General features: G+C 48.4%; 1 protein-coding gene across 1 annotated transcript in view; it reads right to left on the bottom strand.

Annotated features, from left to right (window-relative positions):
• Nucleotides 1–22048, bottom strand: part of LOC138165043 (translation initiation factor eIF2B subunit gamma-like) — a 91363-nt gene that overhangs the window by 30296 nt on the left and 39019 nt on the right. The window contains exon 6 of the mRNA XM_069093140.1: nt 7452–7541. Coding sequence (XP_068949241.1) covers nt 7452–7541 — 90 coding nt within the window. The remainder of the gene's footprint in view (nt 1–7451; nt 7542–22048) is intronic.

Here is a 22048-nt window from a genome sequence, read left to right as displayed (position 1 = left end):
GGGGTCAGAATAAGCTAAGTACCTGGGACAAATTCCCCAGAGCTCTTGCATGTGAAGGGCAGTCTCTCTTGTTTCTCCTCTAGGAGGGATCGAAATTCCATGGGGATGAATACCCAGAAAGAAGACCTAGTTACTCTCTGCCTCCTTACCAGTTTACCCTAAACCCACAGTCAGTCTCTCTGTCTGTGTCTTTCCCCTTTTCCCCTCCCCCCCATTTAAAAAAGTGAAAAAAAAAAAAAGTCAATTCCCTTTGAAGAACAAATGGACCAGTCCTGGGGGAAATGGCATTTACAGTCACAGTAAATTAAAATGCCAGTACCACAGACAGGCACCCAGGTCTGGCTGTCCCTCCCCTTGTTTCTTATAAACCTGGGAACCTTGTTTCCCCCTCCCATCCCCCAACAGCCTTCAGTGAGAGGGGCCCAGTGGAGCACAGCGGGGAATGTTTCTTCTCTGTAAGCCAGAGCAAAAAGGGCAGGAATTTCAAAGCCTGGCTGAGGAGGTGGAGACAGGGAGGGAATCCCAGACCTTAGGCCCAAAGGCAGTAAGTTGGACTGGGGGAAGGGGAAGGGCAAAGTCTGAGGTGTAGCCAGCCAGGGTCTCACCCTCTTGGAAGAGGCTTTCTAGGAGGCATCACAGACACTGAGTCATGCAGAATTTCTAAGGAACCCTGGCAAAGCCTGGGCTAGAGGGACGCGGGAGGTGAGGATGGACCCACAGTTTCTGGCCCCCTTGGTAGCAGAATGGACGACTGGATCTGGGCTAATCTATTTCTCTGGCATTGAATAACATGGAATCATCTCAGAAATATCTTATTCTAAGTAAGGCCTGGGGAGTCATAAAGCATTTTCCTCCACGTATGGATGTCTTGAGTTAACTGCCCACCAACATTTCTCAGAAACATCTGGAAAATCATCTGATTGTTCCAATCTCTGATATTTTTGCTGTTTTTCATGCTTGAGCCTTGGTCTGAGAACTGGCCCCTGCTTCCTGACTCACTCCCATCCTCAGGGTGACTCTTCACTGGAAGTATCAGTACCTTGTTAATTCGGTCACTTCTGAGAATTAAATGATGCAAACGAAACCCCAAACTTTCCACCCTAATACTTGATTTGGTCTACCAAACGTCTGGTCCAAAGCAAAGGGCTCGGGCCCAGCAAACTCCCCTTCCTGGACAGCTGGGAGCCCTCTTCCTCCAGACCCAGGGGGGGTACTGAGGCCTGGCCCACACAGAGAGTTTCCTTTAGAGACAGACCCTTCCCAACGGGAAAATAAAGAGAAAGGGAATAGGAACATAGGGCCACACCCTCATCTTTCTTCTCAATAATTTTTTTTTTTGCCTTCAAAGAAAACAGATTTAATCTGGTGTGGTAAACAGGAAATTTAGATTACAAGGCACCAACTTAAAAGCTAAGTATTTGGGCTACAGTATTCCATAATGGCCTCTTCTCCCCCTCTGGGTTTTTCTTTCTGGCAAACTCTTCAAGGACTCTCTAAGGATACAGTGTTAGTGCTGAGGCTCACTGCTAGAAGCAGAAAAGGAAGAGTAATGCACTTAGACCCCCAGCTGGGGTCAGGGCTACAGGGGAGCCTGGAAGGCGATGGGTGTGTGGGTCTAAAATCCTCCTGCCGTCCCCCTGCCTCGCACTGGCTCCGTGGGGAATAGAGGGGTAGATGAGAACTAGAAGGGAAGCTGGGGCACAACATCACCCCCTTCTGGGCCCAATCTCCTGAGCCAGGCAGCATTTCAAAAGCTGTGCCTGAACTGTAGGATCACAGCTCTGGGGCTGGAAGGATCAGGAGGCCAACCTCATTTTCCAGATGAGGGAAATGGTAGCCCTTCAAGATTAAATGAGGTCCTCAGGACACTCAGGTAGCGTCAGACATGAGATCTGAACTCAGGTTCTCTGCCTCTGGGCACAGGCCTTTTCCCACTGGACCAAGATGCAGGGTCTCAAGGGAGCTGCCAGTCAGGGACTGTCAGGATGGTGCTGAAGTTTCACATTTTACAGAATAGGAAACTGAGGCCCCAGGTCACACAGTCCATCCATGGCAGCTGGGGACAGCTCTCAGGTCCATTCCTCGGTAAAGGAATCCAACATCAGCATTCCGGGATCCAGAGGGACCCTTTAGCAAGGGGTACAGGGAATCGCTTCCCAGTGCAAGCCCCCAGGAAGGCTGGACTCCAGGCAGTCCCCAGCCCTCGGGCTTTCTGCTGCTGCTTCACACAGTTCTCTCTCCTGCCCCAGATGGCTCTCTGCGGCCCCAGCTTTTAGGCTTCCAAGAAGCCTGGCCCCCACTCCCCTGAAGCCCTCCACTGCACTTTCCTCCTGCACACCAACTTCTCCCTCCAGTACAGCTGGGTCTCTGCCCCACAGAGGCTCCTCTGCTCAGGGAGGGCCTCAAACGCTGATAGCCATGTGAGCCCCAGAGCCCGGTGATCCCCTGTAACACACCCATTCGTCCTGCTCTCTGGGTCAACTGCAGGCTCCTTGTGGGCCAAGAGTTCGTACCATGGGCTGCTGGCCCTTCTGCACACGGGAGCAGACCCTCAATAAATAGGCCAGAATATGAAGGTCTCTATCCATGAATTCATCCATCCACTCAACAAACCCTCCCCAGGAGGGGCGCTGTGGCCTAGCAGGGAGCAAGCTGCATCTGGAATCAGGAAAATGGGTTTGTATCTTGCCTTGGACACTTGTGCTACCGCGATAATAAGACACTGTCTTATTAAATTTTTTGGACAGAAAAACACCAGAGGGCTTATTTTCAGGGGAGGGCTTATTTTAATCAACATTGACAGCAATTTTAATAAACAGGTAAATGTGAACAAAAAAATGTACCAGCAAGCAAATCACTGGGGAAGAACAGGATGATGCGCTCACTGCTGCAGCTCTGATTGGATGCAGCTCGGAGCGCGTTGTGCGTTTCACGGGGGGAGGGGGGGAAGGTGCATACAGAGGGTACCATAATGTAGCGTGTAGCGCAGGGGATCACCTTCACTACAGTAGCAATCTCAATAGGGCTTATTTTCGGGGGAGGGCTTATTTTAGAGGAATCTTACACAGTAAGGGGAGGGCTTATTTTCAGGATAGGTCTTATTATCGGGGAAACACGGTATGTGGGTAAGCTCCAGACGTCTCAGTTTCCTCATCTGTAAAAATGGGGATACCAACAGCACCTGCCTCACAGAGTCAGTTAGTTGACAGGCCTTTATTAAATGCCCACTGTGTGCCAGGCGCTGGACTAAGTGCTGGAGTTACAAAGAAACGAGCTCCCGTCTGCATCACGTGAAGAGGGCAGGCAAACGCTCTAAGCCTTCTAACAGTGGAACAGCCTGAGCCCTCACTTCTGACTGCTGAGGCCCAGAGCTCTGGACAATCTCCCAACCACACGCAGGGCTGACTCACAGAACACACAGGTTTGTTTCTACACCAGAACAGGAGATCCCACTTCCCAGGGGCTTCTGCTTTGCCTCAGACAGGTGATCCTACCTCAACACGGCAGCCACGAGACATTAAGCAGAACTGCCCTGGACATGTAGCCCCATTTCGAAGAGCAAGCACCGATTTAAGAAGATGTGATCATCTCTTTTTCGTTCTCAGAATACTGCCCCTCATTTGTCACATTCAGTATGATGCTGCTGCCCAGGCAAGAGCTGAGGGACAGCCATGGGCAAAGCTCTGGCCTTGGCGGCTTAGTTCCTACAGGACAGAGCCCTTCAGAAATTCCCCATACTTTCCCTTAGAGTTCCCTCCTACCCTGCTTGGAAGTTTGCCAAGCATGGCTTCCCTCTCTTTTCACCTAAGGCTAGTGGGGGGCAGCTGCAGGGGAGCAGGCACACCTCATCTGAGAGCTGCTCCTTCAGTGCTCAGCCGCAGGCTCAGGCTGATCATCTGCCCTCATGGGATGGAAATCACCCAGAAGGTAAACTCACACAGGTGCTACCTGGCTAGAAAAGCATGTCCCAGGCTGGCTAACCAAGGAAGCACAGGACCTCCAAGGGAGGCTGGCCTCCTGGCCATGCATTCTTTTGGCTGACATAGCTCAAGAAAACCATTTCCTAAGGAGTTTCAGTCTGTGTCAGTGGAGAGAGCGACTCCCATGGAAGAAATCAGGCCTCCAAGTACTAGAGACTAGAGGGAATCCTTTGGTGCTTGTGAATTTATCCTGTGGCCTACCACACTGGTATATTGAAGGAAAGAAGCCCCCCCCCCCTTCCCTCAGCCACCTCCTGGCTCCATGAGCTGCACAAGGTGGCTGGGGGCAGGGCATGGTTGGCCCCACCAAGACACTCTTCTCTGGCCTCACTTCTCTTTCTTTTTTAATCTTATTTTTACTGCCATGGTTTGTTTTTTTACATCACCTTAATATCTGAAAATATCACCACAAAGTGGGGCCAAGCCTGGAGGCATGCCGCTGAGCTGTTATCATCAGTGGATCTCCAGGGTCCCCTCTCCCTTTCCCCTCTCCTCACCTTTGCTTTCTCAATCTCAGGGACACAATCCCCTTCCCACTTCATCCCCTCTCTTTCCTGTGCACCCCTGCCCTAGGCCTGTCAGTCACCCTGATCCTCCTTGCTCCTTGCCCCTTTCATCATGGCCTCTGGAATTCCTGCTGTCATTAACCAACTGCCCTCCAATTCTCTCTTGGTCTCACTGGGGAGGGACCTGGCTCCCCCCAAAAGACACTCAACTCCAGTCCATCCTTTCCTTTACTAGCTGTAGCTTCTCCCAACATTGCCCTCTGCTCCCGAACAAGACAGACACTGGGTTTGGGGGGAGGAGGGCAGGGGGCCTGCCTACTTCCTGCTCCCCACTGTCACTTCTAGACTCTCTCTGGGCATCACTCAGCAACCTTTTCTCCTCTGAGAGTCACTCTATCCAAATTTATCAGCCTGTCCATATGCTGGCGGCCTGTTATCGAGAGACCCCAGGACATCCTCTCTCTCTACCCCAACTGCCGCCCCTATATTAGAGGACTAGGGTGATGTCTCCATGCCTGCTCCCGTGACTGACCCCTTCACTCGCCCTTGGCAGCAGCACGGCTCAGCATTGCCAATCAACCCGGAAGTTCCCACCAACACGATCCAGCTTTCTGGGAATCCTTTATCCAACGAGCTCCTTTCATCCCTCTTTCCCTCTACTTCCCCTCCTCTAGACCTAGTCTTCGTTCTCTCAGTGGCCCCCAGCCCCTCTTTCTTTCCCTACCTCTTCTCCCGGCTCCCTCTAACCTGACATAACTTTCCTTCCTTTATTCAGATAGTAACATCTGAATGCTACAGTTAATTAGGTCAATATTACAATATCCTAGATTCTATAATCCCTCTGTCTTATCCTATGGCAGGTGGTTATGGCTCAGAAAAACCTCATGTTGGATCACTTCCACTGTGTTCCTCTTCTGTTCCTATTCCTGTGTTGCTGACTGCCACACAACCTTGCTGACTGGTTCTACACAAATTGTTATCTATTATCAACTGGGCCCTCCCACAGTAAGAAACTCCTTTTATTCCTCCCTCATGACATTCTCTCATTCTCCTCAGTGGCTGTTACAAACCTGCTCTTCTCTCCTCAAGCTTCTCATTCCTTTCCCTTCTCACCACTCTTTCAGCAGAGATCTTTGCTTCATACCCTACTAAGAAAATCGAGATTTGAAAACAATGGGTAGTATTTATTACATAGGTTTTCTTGAAATGGAAATATATTGTTTTATATTGAATCCTCTCATGCTCTACTGTGTACATGGCAATCTTTTTTTTTCTTTTCTCATTTTGTATTTAAGTTTAAAATGAATAAAAAAATTACAACAACAAAAAAGGAAATTGAGACCATTCACTATAAACTCTCCCCTAACTTCCTCTACATGTCATTCTCTCTTCCTTTCCTCATCTGATGAGAAGGCAGCCTTCTCTCTGCCAAGGCCAACTCCTCTCAATAGACCCTAGATCCCATTCCCTCCTATTTCTACTCCTTAACTTAACTATCTCCCTCCCGTCTAACCTGCATCCATTTCCACATTCCTTTCCTGCTGCTCACAAGCACTCCAGAATCTCCTCCATCCTTAAAATATACTCAGCTGACCCCTTAAGATATCATTTGAAATCTTCCTTCTCTCTCACACCTTATTTCTGATGGCTCTACTTTTACAGAGGCAATGATGGGACCCAAGTTTGAGTGGGTTAAAGGACAGCAAAGGGTCTCAACAGCAGAACCCACCAAGGTACCATGGAATCCTGGGGAGATGAGCACAAGCTTCACTGCAAGGAGACACAAAGGAACGCCGGGGTCCGCCCTTCAATCTCACCTTACCTCCTTCCCTGACAAATTCTGCTGCGAGAGTATTAGTCCCTCAAGTATCATTCTACTATAGGGGCCTCCTGGAGGGCCCCAGCTGCCAGGCTCTGCCCTGGGCAGCCCATTCTCCAAACAGAGTCTAGGTTTGACCCTGTCACCCACTACCAGCTCAGGAGATCTCGTGGCTCCTAATGATACTCCTCTAGTATTTAAAGCCATGGCTCCAGATGACTTTCCAAGCTCATTATACACGATTCCCCTTTATATACTTTATGACTGGGCCAAATGGACTTAATCAACAAACATTTATTAGGCAATGGTGCCAAGTCCTGGGGGTACAAAGGAAAAGCAGAAGCAGCTCCCTTGCTGCCTCTCCCTCCCCTGCCTGCAGGCCACTCCCCACTCACCTGGTAGGGAATCCCCCACTCTCTTGGAAGCTCAGTTTAGAGGCCTCCTTGTAGCCAAGGCCACATTTCCTCATCTCCTGGCCTTCCCTCCTCGCTACTGCCCCTCCAAATTACTTTGTATTTGTTGTGGAGAAGCTCTTCCCCTGATCTAATAATCAAATGTCCTGGAGGACAGGGACTGTCTCATTCTTCTTTCTGTATCCCCAGTGTGGGGCACACAGCAGCCTAATATTAATACCTGCTTGCTGGTTAATTGCTAAGAGGGTGGAGGGGGGCATCGGCACACCAGGACAGACTCCTTGGAGGTTTAAAGCCTAACCTCTTGAAGACTCCATGCTTTTCAGAGCCACAGTGTCTGAACGATAACTAACTGGAGATTCTGAGACAAGGATGGATTTTACTTTTACATAAACTGAGCACTTCCTGGCTTCATCTAAATAGCATTTTGAGGTCTAGAAGCCAGCCGGTACAGGGGAGAAAGCACTGGACCCGAGGTCAGGAAGATCTGAGTTTAGATCCAACCTCATACAAACCAACTATATAACCCTAAGCAAGTCAACTGATTACTGTCTGCCTCAGTTACCTCACCTGTAAAATGGGGATGATAATAATAGCACTTCCTTCCCAGGGTTGTTATGAGGATCAAATGTGATAATACTTGTAAAGTGCTTTGCAATTAAAGTTTTAACAAGCCATTAACAATTATTAAAAACTCAAAATCTCTCTCTCCACCTCCCTCCCCCAACCTTACCTGTTTTCAACCAGGAAATCTACAACGTATTTCTTCAAGCAGTAAAGATGGGCATCCACGAGACCTGTCTGGAAATGTATTCTAGGATGCCTAGGAAAAAACCAGCAAAGAGAAGCCTTAGACACGGTCATGCCTCTGGCCAGTTCCCTCTGTGCAGGCTGCTGAGGGTCACCGAGGGGACAGGCCTGGGGCGGGAGGCGGGGGGGAGTGTTCCTGGGTGAGGGAAGGGCCTTGCTGAACGTTCCAGCAGCAGATCCCAGAAGGACACCTCCATGCTTGGGTCTGCCCTGGATGCTGCACCTAGCCACCTTGCCCTCAGACAGCTTGGCTCCCTTGAAGCACTGCCCAAGCAGGTGGGCCCAGAAACCAGTACAACATGTGGCCAATTCTATGATTGGTCTCAGCCTGGAAAAGAGGGATTCTTCAGCTGTGGTTTCATATTTTCTTGGATATCAGCCTTCTTCTTTAAAACCTTAGTTTGGGGCAGTTAGGTGGCACAGTAAATAGAGCACCGGCCCTAGAGTCAGGAGGACCTGAGTTCAAATCCGGCCTCAGACACTTAACACTTACTAGCCGTGTGACCTTGGGCAAGTCACTTAACCCCAATTGCCCTGCCCTCCCCCCTCCAAAAAAAAAACAACCCTTAGTTTGTTGACCTTGGACAAGTCCCTTGACTTTCCTGGGCCTCAGTTTCCTCCTTTGGGAGGAGGGCTGATCAGAGCGCTGGAAGGGACACTCCTAGCCTGGGGTTCCTCATTACAGCTCTCTATGTCTTCTGGCAGAGAGGAAGGATCCTTTTCTAGCTCAGCACAGCCACAGACATAGCCACACATCAAGGTGAAAGTCCATTTATTTACAAAATCCCCGTGGTCTCTTTTTTTTTGGGGGGGGGAGAAGGGCATTTGGGGTTAAGTGACTTGCCCAAGGTCACATGGCTAGGCTAGTTTTGTGGTAAGTGTCTGAGTCCGGATTTGAATTCAGGTCCTCCTGACTCTGGGACCAGTGCTCTATTCACTGCGCCATCTAGCTGCCCATAATCCCCGTGGTCTTTAACCACTTGTGTCTTGGCCAACAGAACAAGTAAGGGCCCACAGGGAGCCCAAGTTTTTCCCCAAAGGGATTTCTCCTAAGGGCAGATCTGATCCTGCTGTTCTCTCAGTCTGATAAACTGTAGTGACTCCCCAGGACCAAATAAAAGCCCCTCCATGCAGCATTATCTAGCGCCTCCTTTCACATACCAGTCTCCTCAGACTGGCCTGCACACACGCACACCCAGGGCACCACGTCTCGGTCTCTGTTCCTTTGTCCGAGCTGCATGGGAAGCCCTCTTTCCTCTTACTTCCACCTCTTGGAATCCAGTTTCCTACAAGGCTCAGCTCAAGCATCAGCTTCAACATGCCGTCCTTCCTGACCCCTCCACAATAGTGTCCCCATCTACCCTTCCAGCCTCCTTTTATGTCATCCCTCACTTAGAGCTCCACAGGCTTGCCAGGCTAGGTTATTACAAAGCCATTCCCCAAAATCAATTCTCCATTTCCCACCTTGATTCATGTGCACAAGCTGTGCCCCTTCATCCACACACTGATCTTCCAGAATCTTTTTCCCTCCTCCATGAAGCCTTCTTAGACTTTCCTGCACAGCTATCTGTGCTTTTGCCCTCATCAGTTCCCTTCATCCTCTCCTTATTTAGATGTGTGTGCGCACTCTCCCAGGAGGTGAACTCCTTGGGATTGTCTCACTTTTGCCTTTATATCAACAGTCCTGAGCACAGTGCAGCCACAGTGACAGTGATAAGATAATATATATTAAGCACTTTAAAGTGCCATATAAATGCTGACACACCATGTATATGTATGTGTATATGTGTGTGTGTATATACATATACACATACACAAACATACATTTTATATATGTATGTATGTATGTATGTATATAGATATATGCCCATTGTTATGGAATTTTCGCTCTAACAGTTCCAGGCTGCTAGGCCTTGCTCATTCTTGTGGCCTGCTCCAGGGATTAGGAGGTGGAAGTATACATGCACCCGGCAACAGAGGCTTCTGTCCGGGACTGGGTTTGGCCAACACCTTCTGTGATCTCAGTCCTAGCTATTTAAATAGACTTCTTTTTCACATAGCACCCAATTCCCAGAGGTGACTACCTATGACTAACTGACTGAAGGAAGGAAGCCTTTGTTAAATCACTTGCTGAGTGTGAAGAAGCCCTGTGTAAAGCTCAGGGAACACTAGAAAAGTAAGCTGCACCCTTGCTCCCCAGGAGGAGACACCACCCAGGGAGGAGTCCCTGAGGTGGTCCTCATGGCCCCTACATCCTTCATCTTCCTCCCTTTACTGCTCTTCCAAACCAAGAGAAGGTTGGCAGATTTAAAGCCTACTGGCCACTATGACACAAATATCTCTCTCTTCCCTTAGGAACTTGTTGAGAAGAAAATCCTCGGCTAACAGGGCAGAGAAGGGATCTCTCTAAGATCAGTCTCAGCCCTGAGGGCTGGGTGGTAGGCACAAGCTAAGGTCTTCCCACCCACATAAAACAGTCATGGCTGAGAATGTGACAAGCAGGAGGTCACAGACTCTGGACTTCACTATCTCACAGGGCTGCAATGCATTAAGGTGGCCTTGGCTTCGTTTTAGTTCAAAGAGAATGCAATGTCTAAATATCTGCAGCACCAACATTGGACAAAACAAAACAGCCTAAAGAACATAGAGCCAGGGATAAAAGCAGCTCTGGAAAACCCCAACCACGGAGTGCCAGCGACCTCAGCAGAGGCCAGAAGAAGGCTTTTTCCAAATAAGTAATTACTGTGGTTAAGATCACTCCCGCCCCCCTTTTTCCCCCTGCTCTGGTTAAAGCAATTTACCCATACTGTAAAATTTCCAAAGCCTTCTCTCAACTTCCATTCCCTTCTAACTAGACCTGAAGTTAACCAGTCACTGGCCCAGCTCCTGACCCAGACCATCTGAATCCTCTGCAGGAGCTACACAGAAGTGGGATGGAGGCCAGGATGCAGCTGCCCTGGGGCACACACTGCAGTTGGGTAGGCTCAAAGCTCCATCCAAAGGGCCCTGTTTTTTACTAAACAGGGAAGAGCATTTAAATTCATCTTGAAATCCTAGCCCCTGCTCTGTAGATTTCCAATAAGACTACCTGACTCATGTGGCCTCATTTATAGTGATTAACAGAGTGATATGGGTGTTCAGTGGATACAAGGACCTAGGGGCAGCAATGAAGGCAGGAAGGAAGATTTCACTCATCCAGCCTGCTGACGTTTCCTCAGTGGCACAAAATGGTCTTTCCCAAACAGAACAATCACCAAAGCCTGTGTGTGGGACGGGGAATGGGAAAGGATAATGATGGGGGAGCAGAGAGAGGGCTCAAGAACAAAGCCCTGACCCCATTCCCCTACACACACACACACACACGCACGCACGCATGCACGCACGGCCTAACACCAGCAGCAACTGAAGCCTAGACCCTTAAATGACACCACCCGGGATGGCTGAGGAAACAATCAGGCTGCCCAGCTCAGAGACCCTTCTTCTACCCAGAGACAAATCTGCAAGGCCAGCCTGCCCTGATAATGCTGAGAGCTGCGACTTGACCTTTCCACTGCCTCTGACCATCTGAAAGCAGTTCCCTGGGCCCTCTCGAACACTAGGGGGTGCAGTGGATGGAGTGCTGGACCTAGAGTCACGGAGACCCGAATTCAAATCCAACCTCAGATACTTCCTAGCTGTGTGACCCTGGGCAAAGCACTTAACCTCTGTCTGCCTTGGTTTACTCATCTGTAAAATGAGAATAATAATAACCCCTTATAGTAGTGAGAATCAAATGAGATAGTAATTGTAAAGAGCTTAACACAGTGCCTGGTAAATAGCAGACATGATATTAAGTGCTGGCTATTATTATTATTATTATGGCAAAGGCTAAGATCCTGATTCTCCGAGGCTGCTGTCACCCCAGCCAGCAAGCTTGGGAATCTTCCCTGCCCAAAGGAGCCTGGGCTCAGAAGGAAGGCTGACATGGCTGAAGTTTTCAGGAATAATCCAGAAAACTGCTTAGTAACAAGAATGAATGAAATGAATCCAATTTCTGTCCACAGCCAAGCTTGCTGGTCTCTGAGGTGACAGAAGTGAGAGCTCTTAGTTCCAACGTTATCTATTCCAGTAGGTCCATGCTGTCTCCTCTCCTGGGCTGACTGTAAGTTCCCTGAAGGCAGGGACTGTTTCAAATTTACCTTGGCACCCCCAGAGCCTGACAAAGAGGTACTTACTCTGCCGAATGGCGGGCAGGGCAGGGCAATCGCCTGCCCCAACAAACCTCCTGATTCTGAGGAGCAAGGAAAGTGGTCTCAGCAACCCAGTCAGCAAACACTAAGTGAGCTCTGGGTCTTAACAAAGAGACCCCTGAATCCTGACCAACTGATCACCGCAAAGACCAGTCCTGCCCCCAGGAGCCGCCAGCACCTGCTTCTCAGAAGGGAGCTGCTATGGCACAAGACAAACCAATACACCGACTTTGCTTGGCTGTGCTTATCCCTTACATTAGAGAAATCTATTGGGAGGAGAAGGGAGAATCCAATAGTGATGTAGGGAAGGCTTCAGGAAGACTTTAAAATGTCCCCCCCTCTAAATGCCTGCATCCAGATTCAGGTAGCCATGGAGTAGGAAGGCCCCTCTTCCTCCCCTGGATCCCTAGGCTCCACTGGCCTAAGGGTCTAACGTTTGGAGGAGGGGGGTCACACACCTCCGGCAGAGTCCACTCATTTAGTGGCACAGTGTCACCTGGGCAGGTGGTCTGCAGTGCAGCGTCCTAGGAATCTGCGTTTGGCTTTGTGCAGTCCAACACTTTGCCCATTACTGGCTTGGCCTGGGGTTGAAAGAGAAGGTTTTGGAAGCCAAGGATGACTACAGCCAGTCTGGCGCTTGAGGGATGCCAGGCGGATTTCCAGCTGTGGAAGATGGAAAAGTCTTGAGGCGGGTGTACCATTCCAGTCAGGAAAGCAGGAAAGCAGGTGCCGAGGGACTGCCCCAGGATGGGGACGGGTGTAAGAGACGAGGCGTCTAGACAAGACCAGAACGGACAAGATTTGGGAACGCAGGATGACAAGGGAGCAGCAAACCTGGGTCATGGGAAGGATGGTGGTGCCCTTGAGAGAAACAGCAAAGTGAAGAAGAAAGGTGGGCTTGGGCTGGGGCCAGTCTGAAATGTCTAATATCATCCCATGTGTTAGCTATCCCCTTGTGTCACCTGCAAATCTGATCAGCGTGACAGCTGGGCCTTTGTAGCCCTCACTGACCTCTCTACTGTGATGCCATCCAAGAATGAGCTCATTTGAACATCACAGAAGTCTTCCAGAGTGGCCAGCGAAGACAGTATTAGTATTGTTTTATAGATGTGGAAATGGAGGCTTCGAGAGGATGGAGTGATTTGTCCAAGGTCACAAAGCTCAGAAGTAGTAGGGTGGGGACTTGGAAAGGTAGAAGAGAACCAGATTGTGCAGAACCAAAGCTGAACCATAATGTAATATTATTACAAGATTGAAACTAACTGAAAACCAACACATTTGCCACCACAGAGCCAGCTAGACCCATGTTACACCCAGCCAGCTCAAGACATCATGACTCCGCTCTCAGAGTTAGATCCTGTGCCTTGTTCATGCAGACACGACACTTTGTGAGGGGTTTTTGACCCCATGGGTATGGCTGGGCATGGGGGGGGGGGAAGGGGTGAGAAGGAGAAGATGATGTGGCCCGACTTGCTAGGAGCAGCTGTGTGGGCATGCCAAATAGAAGGTCCATCACTGCCATTCTACAGAGAAAATGGTTTTAAGTAACAACCTTCCCAAGCCAGCTGAAATGTCTAAGGTCAAAATGAATTAAGTTCAGTATGATAGAGATGAATTCTAAACCACAACCATTTTGGAAATGCTGTCTCTTAGCACCCCTTTACCTGTGCCCCCTCATTAATAAAAGCTCCTCCCTCAGCCCTAAGGCAAGTTGTCTTTAGTCAATAGTACAAATCACCCTCTTAAAGAGGCATAGATGCTCCCTGAAATGTTCCTAAGAAGCCCATTTCTGGGCTGGAGGGGGGAGAGGGGAACTGAGTCAGTCTGGAGCTGTGCACCTCCATGCCCTGAAGCTGGCACACTTTTGGTTGGGGAGATGCCAAGTGGCAAGCACAGAGCTTCCCTACTTATGGCTAAAGGATCATCAGAGGAGAAATGGTGATCACCCATTCAGAGATGGGAGGCGACCTAAGAGCCTCCAGGGAGAGGCCAGGGCCAGAGAGGAAGTACCCAGGGAGAGGGCTCACAAGCCTCTCTCAGTGTCTAAGTGAGCTCTGGTTGAAAGCAATATTTGCTTTATATTATTATATAATATTTGGAGGCGGCTCAAAGAGCTGCACAAGCAAGCAGATTTCTCCCCCAACTCCAATCCCCATCTCGACATTTCTCCATGTTCCCTCACCCGCATGCTCAGCATGTCCATTCTCCTTTCCTCCAAACGCTCTGCTACTGTAGAGGGAACAACCATCCTCCCAGCTCCCCAGCCTTGGAATCTGAGCATCTTCCTCAAGTCCACCTTCACAAAGTATCCTATGTGCCAGGCACAGCTGGCCAGATGAAGGGAACCAAAAGACTTGAGTGAAACAGTTCTTGTTCTCATTTTAACACGGAAGACCACAGAGGCAGACAGGCATATACAAAAAGCATATAAAGTAACACAAGGTCATTTCTGAAGCCCAGGTATCCGTGGTTGAGGGATCAGGAATGATCTCCTGAAGATGGCAAGAGATGGAGGGGAAGAGCAGGCACTTCATTCTAGGCACAGGAGGAAGCACAGCCTGGTCACAGCCTGAGTCACCTGTACCTGTCTCTGAATTCCCCAGAACTCCCCAGCTGCAGCCTTCATCACCTCACATCAGCACTGCTATAGTAGCAGCTGCTGGAGGGGGAATCTCCCCTCTGCTCAGTTACCAGTGACTTTCCTGAAGCCCAGGCCTGACCATGTCACCTCCTGCCTCCAAAGCTTCAGAGGCTCCCTAAATAGACACTTCTGTTTGGCCCTTCCAATGAAGACTCTGCCATGCTGGCTCCACCCACTCCCCTGCATGGGAGGTGACTTGCATGGGACATGCCATTTTCCATCTCACTGGCTTTGCACATCTGGGCTCCCCCATTACTCGGCTCTGCTTTCACAGACAGCTGCTATCTGCTTGTCTGTGTACAGGCTGCAGACTCTCTCCCACCTCCTGAGGCACCCTGTTTGTGTCTTCATCCTCGGCACCTGACAGGTCTCAGGCACTTGACACCCACTGGACAGGGCTCCTTTTAATTCATCTCCCTAACCTTCAGCATTCGGGATGACAGAAGCTTTGGATATCAGGATAAGGAGTTCATAGTTCATAAAGTGGGCAGTGGTGACCACAGAAGTACTGTGAGTAGAGGAATAATATTTTATAGTAAGCAAAATCTAGGGTACAAATTGCCTTCTCTACTAATCCTTATCTATTCCTTATCAGTTGATTTCTAAACTAATCTTCTAGAAAGTCTGGGATTTAAATGGTGCTTCCAGTTCACTGACTGTAAAAAGAATTTAACCGTTCTAAGATCTTATACTGTCACTAACTGTCCCTCTGGGGGAGGCAGGCTGCCTTGGCCAAAGCTTCAAAGCGCTGTGAGAGAGCGGTATTGGCAAGCATCGGCAAGAGAAGTCAGCACCACCAAGGCAGGAAAGGTGCTGTGGCCGATGTTCTGTGTCAGACACCAGCTGCCAGGCAAGTCACTTGACCTCTGTCTGTTTTCTCATCTGTAAAATGAGGGTGGTAAGCGTACCTCCCTCCTGGGGTCATCATGAGGAGCAAATAAGATAATGTTTGTAAAGTGCTCTGTGAACCTTGAAGCACCATATAAATGCTACATTATCACTATTGCATTGCTGCTATTATTTCCACCTTTCTCATTCTGGAAACGATACTTCTATTAACTTTCCCTAACACGATAAACGGATCTAGCTAAAAGTATCTGTAATGGTGAAACAAACATTACAGGCCTTTCGAAGGCCAGTATGAAGTAGGAGTGTCTACTCTCACCACTATTCAACACAGCTCTAGAACAGCCAACTATAACCATAAGACAAGAAAAAGAAATCAAGGAATAAACACAGGCAAAGAAGAAACCACATGACTAAAGTTCCTTGATGGTTTAATTAAATGAACCCTAGAGATTCAAGTTGTTCAGTCAATAAACATTCACTGAATGCCTACTAGGCATCAGGCACTTTGCTAAGGAAAAGTAAAACTAATTGAAACAATGAATAACTTCAGTTCAGTAGCAGGATGTAATAAAAACAATAAAACTCATTTTTGCATATTATTAACAAAATCTAGCAAGAGAAGATGGGGGAAAAATTCCATCCAAAATCCTTTTATCAATTATCAGTCATTCAGGGCTTATATGATTATAACTACAAACTACTCTTTATGAAGGTAAAGGAAGACTCGGCTAACTGAAGGGGTGTGGATTGTCCATGGTCAGGTCCTGGCACACACCTAAATACCTGATGATTTTGAGTGACCTGCCCTAAAACTAAGGTATAGACTGAGTGCCTCATCAAACTGCCTAAGGAATATTTGATAGAACTAGAAGAAATCACAACAAAATCCAGCCAGCAGAAATTATCCTGCCAGTGACTTGGCCTCCACTGTGCCAAGGAGATGATCCTGGCCTGGAGGAAGGAGGCACTGCCAGCAGAGCACAGGCTCAGGATGGGGCCCTGCTCCAAAGACAAGCCACAGGAAGTCTGCAGGTTCATCAGACTCTAGACCTCAAACTAGAAGGGGCCTTACAAATTCCTCTAGTTCAACCCCCCTATTTTATTTTTTTTTGGTCTTTTTGGAGAGGGGAAGGGCAGGGCAACTGGGGTTAAGTGACTTGCCCAAGATCACATAGCTAGTAAGTATTAAGTGTCTGAGGCTGAATTTCAACTCAGGTCCTTCTGACTCCAGGGTTGGTGCTCTATTCACTGCACCACCAAGGTGGCCCCCAAGCTCCCATTTTAATTTTTTTTTTTTTGCTTTTTGGAGGGGAAAGCAGGACAATTAGGGTTAAGTGACTTGCCCAAGGTCACATGGCTACTGTTAAGTGTCTGAGGCCAGATTTGAATTCAGGTCCTCCTGACTCCAGGGCCAGAGCTCTATTCACTGATCCATCTAGCCACCTCTTTATTTTTTTTTCCAATCCCCCATTTTAGAGATGAGAAAACAAAGGACCAGAGAGGTCAAGACCTACTAGCTGATAAAGCTTGTGAAGCCCCCCCACCAAAGCCCTGGGGTGGTCTCAAACACCAACAAAATCCAGGACCAAACAGTTTCTGGGCTGGGAGAAGTCTCTGAGTCCAGACCACTCCTCAGTAAGACTCCTCTGTGCCTTCTCCTGCAGGACATCATGCAGTCTTTGCTTGAAGGCCTTCATTCCATGTTTGGCTAGTTCCAATTGTTTGGAAGTTTCCTCCTAACCTTAAATCAGCCTTTAAAAAACCACTATCTGTATCCCAAAGAGATCACAAAAAAGGGAAAAGGAACCATGTGTACAAACACATTTATAGCAGCTCTTTTTATGGTGGCCAAGAACTGGAAATCAAGGGGATGCCCATCCACTGGGGAATGGCTGAACAAGTTGTGAGATATGAATAATGGAATACTACTTTACTGTTCCATAAGAAATGGTGAGCAGGCAGACTTCAGAAAAACTGGAGAGGTTTGCACAAACTGCTGCTAAATGAAGCGAACAGAGCCAGGAGAACACTGTGCACAGTAACAGCAGCATTGTGATGACCAACTTTGATAGACTTAGCTTTTCTCAGCAATGCAATGATCCAGGACAATGCCAAAAGACTCATGGTAGAAAATGCTATCCACATCCAGAAAAAGAACTATGGAGTCTGAATGCAGATTGAAGCAGACTATTTTCTCTCTTTTTTTTTCTTTCTTGTGATTTTCTCCTTTTGTTCTAATTTTTCTTTCACAACATGACTAATGTGGAAATATGTTTAATATGATTATACATGTATAGCCTACATCAGATTGCATGCCATCTTGGGGAGGGAAGAGGTGGAAGAATTTAGAACTCAAAATCTTATAAAAGTGAATGTTAGGGGCGGCCAGGTGGCTCAGCGAGCAAGAGCACCCGCTCCAGTGTTGGGATGACCCGTGGATCAAATCTGGGCTCAGATACTTAGCACCACACCCAGAAATAACTGGCCGTGTAACTTTGAGCAAGTTACTTAAGCCTGATTGCTTAAAAAAAAAAAAAGTGAATGTTGAAAACAAAAAAATTAATTGAAAATGAAAAAAAAATTTAAATTTTTAAAAAATTAAAAAAGTTTAAAAAAACCACTGGCCCAGTGTGGCACAGTAGATGAAGAGCTAGTCTCAAAGGTGGGGAAACCTGGGTTGAGTCCTGACTCATGTGACCCTCCCAGAGCTCTAGGTCATTCTCTAAGGCTGTGAGGCCCAAAGAAATGCCACTCTCAGTCTGCATTAGTAGGCAGTCTGACCATGGCTGAGGCCAATGTGAGGCCTCTCTTACTGCAATCTCAGATGCCATTCACTCTCATGGTTGACTCCTCCTGAATCCTACTGGCCTACTCTGACTCCAAAAGCTTTTTCAGACAATCTGCTGTCTAGCCACTCCTCCCCCATCTTGGATTAGCGAAGGTGGTTTTTTGAACCCAAGTGGAAGGCTTCACATCCATCTCTAATAATTTATTAGATTTAGTTTGGTCTGTGTTGAAATTTTTAAAAAATCCAAACTCTGTCACTAAATGTGTTGCTTATTGCTGACCACCACCTCAAAGCACTACCATCCTGGGCCCTGAGTTAGCTTGTTTCCCTAGTTTATTTATTAATGTGGCTTATTTGGATCCTTGAAGTCCTAAAATAAGGATGACATGAGCCTTCTTGGGTGGCCATACTGTACTGTCAGTTCACAGTGTGGTCAACCAAAGCCCTCGGACCCTCTGGGTACACTTGGCATTTGCCAAGGCATTTATTGTCTTAAAGGACTTGGTCCTAAGCAACATTGCACATTTTGAGGTATGTGGTGGAGGGGTCAGAAATATCACAAAAACAAGGAAATGGAAACCAAGGCCCCACTAGAAAAGCTAAATCAGTTAACAATTTCATCCAGAAAGATCATCAAGCTCTTCAGCTGAAGAAAGGGCATTCAGGGTGTGAAGGTGTCACTTCTGTCTATAGATGGACCACAGGGAAATGGTTTAGAAGACAAGAGGAGCCCTTCAGTGCAAAAGGCAGAAGAGAAGGCAGTTTTATGAGTGGAACCGGCTGCTGAGGAAGGCTGTGGAAATTCCTTCCCCAAAAAGCTTTAAAATTGTACCTTGGTAACAGCTGAGATGAGAGTCAGCAGGGCTCTCAACAAGCCTGCTTTGGATTGAGGAGCCACGCTCAAAGTCAAGAACCCAAACGAATGTTATTAAACAAGCTACAGGAAAAAGTGCTTTCAGAGCCAAATGTGGTCTGATTCACTTTTTTCCTGCATCTCATTAAGACAGTGGGAGGAGAAGGAGGAGGAGAAACAGAAGGTCTTGGAGCTCACAAAAGACTAGGAATTTCCCTTCAGTAGGGAATATTCTCATCCTTCCCAAATCTGTGTGAGAGAAGCTAGGAGGGCACTGCCTAGGGCAAGAAGGGCAGGTCATTGAGAGCCTGATCCACAGCCTTTCCAAAGAAGGTCGATTTGGGGGCGAGGGGGAAGAAGCACACTCAGGCAAAGCCAGGGCTAGGGGCCGATGGGTTTGTTTGTGGAATGTCTCAGTAATGCTGCTCGGACATTCTTTGCACTGACGCTAAGGGGGCACTTGATCTGTCTGCATTCCCTAGTTTTTTTGTGTAATGCAGCCAAGACAACAGACATTTTATGAAAGGCCTACTATGTGCCAGGCACTATATTAACTGCTGGGAACATAAAGAAAGGCAAAAAATAGCCCCTACTCTCAAGGAGCTCCCAGCCTAAGCAGACCAGGAAGTTCAGTTAAGTAGTGACTCTAAGGAGAGAAGGAGCAGCACCTAGTTTTTGGTTAAGAGAAAATGAACCTCATATTACTAATAAACTCAACCCCACCTGCCCAGGGGAGTGAAGGCCAAAGTGGCAGTGCTCCTAGCCCAGCCAGGGACCCACCATGGAGGGCTCAGGAAGTGAAAGGAAGAGAGAAGGGGCACATGTCAAGTGCCCCTCTGGTCCAGGGCAGGTCTCTTTTCTGTGTGCTTCTAAAGCCACAGGTCTGATGCGTGGTATGGTATATTTTCCCTTGAAAATAAGCTTTAGAACAGCACAATCATGGTGTCTGGGGTGGGGAGCAGGAGTGGACAGTGAAAGGAAGTAACAGAGAGAATGAGGTCTCCAGGTAGAGAGGCCACTCGCCAGGAGCAGTTCATTAAGGTCTAGAAGCAGCAGATTCTGGAGCCGAGGGAGTCAAGCCTACATGTGGACCACAGTGCTTTTAGTTGGGGTTCAGTGATAAAGGAAGCTTGGAAATTAATGAGAGAAGAAATCTCAGCCTCCGGCCCCCATCCTCAAACCCCCCCACCTCGATCCACCTGTTTGTCACAGATCATGCAATCCCTCCTGTGGCTCCACTCCTTGAGAAGGCATCTGTGACAGTAGGTGACTCCGCTTCCTATCCCCTCACTGTCTTCTGCACTCTGAAGGCTGGCTTCCACTTGAAGTCTCTCTCTAAAGTAACCAGCTGCTAGCCATCTCTTAATGACTGAAGCAAATGGCTTTTTTCCTCGCCCTCTTTGCAGCCTGACACTGTCCATCACCCTCTTCTCTGGGCTTTTCTGACACTGCTCTCTCCTGGTTCTCCTCCTCCCCACCTAACCAATAGTCATCCAGCTCTTCTGCTGGATCTCCAACCAGGACATGCCCAATAACCATGGGTGCCCCTGGGGCTTTATCTGGGCTCTGCTTTTTTCCTTCTCTCCTACTGCACTTGAGGATCTCAGTAGGTCCTAAGGATTCAATGACCATCTCTCTGCTGATGTTTCTCAAATCTACATGGCGAACCCTCACTTCACTCCTGACTTCTGGTCCTGCATTTCCAACTGCCTACCTGACATCACAAAACAGAGGTTCTGCAGACACCTTAAACTCAGTATGCCCCAAACTGAACTTCACACACCCTCTCCTCTTCCTCAACCTCCCACTCAGCCATGCTTGCCTAACTCTCCCCCTCCCCACATCCAATTTGTTGCCAAGGCACGTTGATCAGACCTTTCTAATATCTCTGGCATATAAGAGAGCTCCTCTGACAATGACCCTAAGCTGGCCCTATTGCAATCACCTGTTGGGTGGTCTCCCCACTCTTGTCCATCTTCCATTCAGCTGTCAAAGTAATCTTAGTGCATTCCACCCTGCTCCACACTGAAATTCCAATGGCTCCCTCTCACTTCCAAGACCAGAGAGAAAATACTCTGCTTGACATTCAAAGCCCTTCCTAACCTACCTCCTTGCCTTTCCAGTCTTCTCACACCTCACACTCCTTCATACTCCATGATCTACTGACACTGTCCTCGCTGTTCCATGAACAAGACACTCCATCTCTCAACTCTGGACATTTTCTTGAGCGGTTCTCTTGCCTGGCATGCCCTCCCCCCTTGTTTCTGCCTCGGGTCCCAGCTAAGATTCTGCCTGCTGTAGGAAGCCTTTCCAGATTCCCCTAGTGCCTTCTATTACTTTGGTATTTATCCTGCCCAAAGCTTGTTTGTCCCTGGTTGTGATGTGAGCATGCTGTCTGCCCTGTTAGACTATAAGTTCCTTGAGGGCAGGGACTGTCTTTTGACTTTCTTTGCAACCCCAATGCTCAGCATAGTATCTGGCATACAGCAGGCATTTAATAAGTGTTACTAAGGGCCCAGGAGGAGTTGGTGGCTCAAGCTAACCAGCATGATCTCTACACCTTGGGGCAACAGCAGCAACAGAAGGATCCCAGCAGCCAGACCAGGCTCATGAGAAGGACAGTGAGGCTAGGAAAGGCCGGAGGAACTGCAACATCCCAGCGTCTCCAGGTCCATTTTATCCAACCAGGCTTTCAACAAGATTCCCTCCAGACTATATCCAAGGAGCAGCGAGTGCACCCACCACACCAGGAGCAGCCCATCCCTCTTCTGGACAGCCCACATTGTTCAATTCAGTGCAAGTTTTCCTTGTCTCATTGTGATTGCCATCTATTGCTCTAAAAAGACATTTTTATCCTCAGACAAAGCCATGCAGTACTGAATTCCTCTCCTGAAGGGAAAACCTTCTTCCAAGGTCAGTATTCCCTGAAAGTGACTGAGGTGCCCACTCCCCTTGTCCACATGTAGGAAAGGAAGGATTCTATTGTGGCCAAGCTCGATGAGGTAACAAGGAGCAGGGTGGCTGCCAGGCCTGGGGCAGCACCTGCATCTGGACACAGGGACCACCCACAGAGAGGGACGGGTGCCTGCTGCCCTGGGTGGCCCTCCCCAGCAGGTGTCTCTATCTCCCTCTGAGGGACAGGACGGAGGTAGAGCTGTCT

The sequence above is a fragment of the Petaurus breviceps genome, unplaced genomic scaffold (genome assembly GCF_028583685.1).
Source record: "Petaurus breviceps papuanus isolate PSGF00001 unplaced genomic scaffold, PetGlider_PUasm1.0 207, whole genome shotgun sequence".
Classification (NCBI taxonomy): Eukaryota; Metazoa; Chordata; class Mammalia; order Diprotodontia; family Petauridae; genus Petaurus; species Petaurus breviceps.
This window is presented reverse-complemented; position numbering and strand designations above follow the sequence as displayed.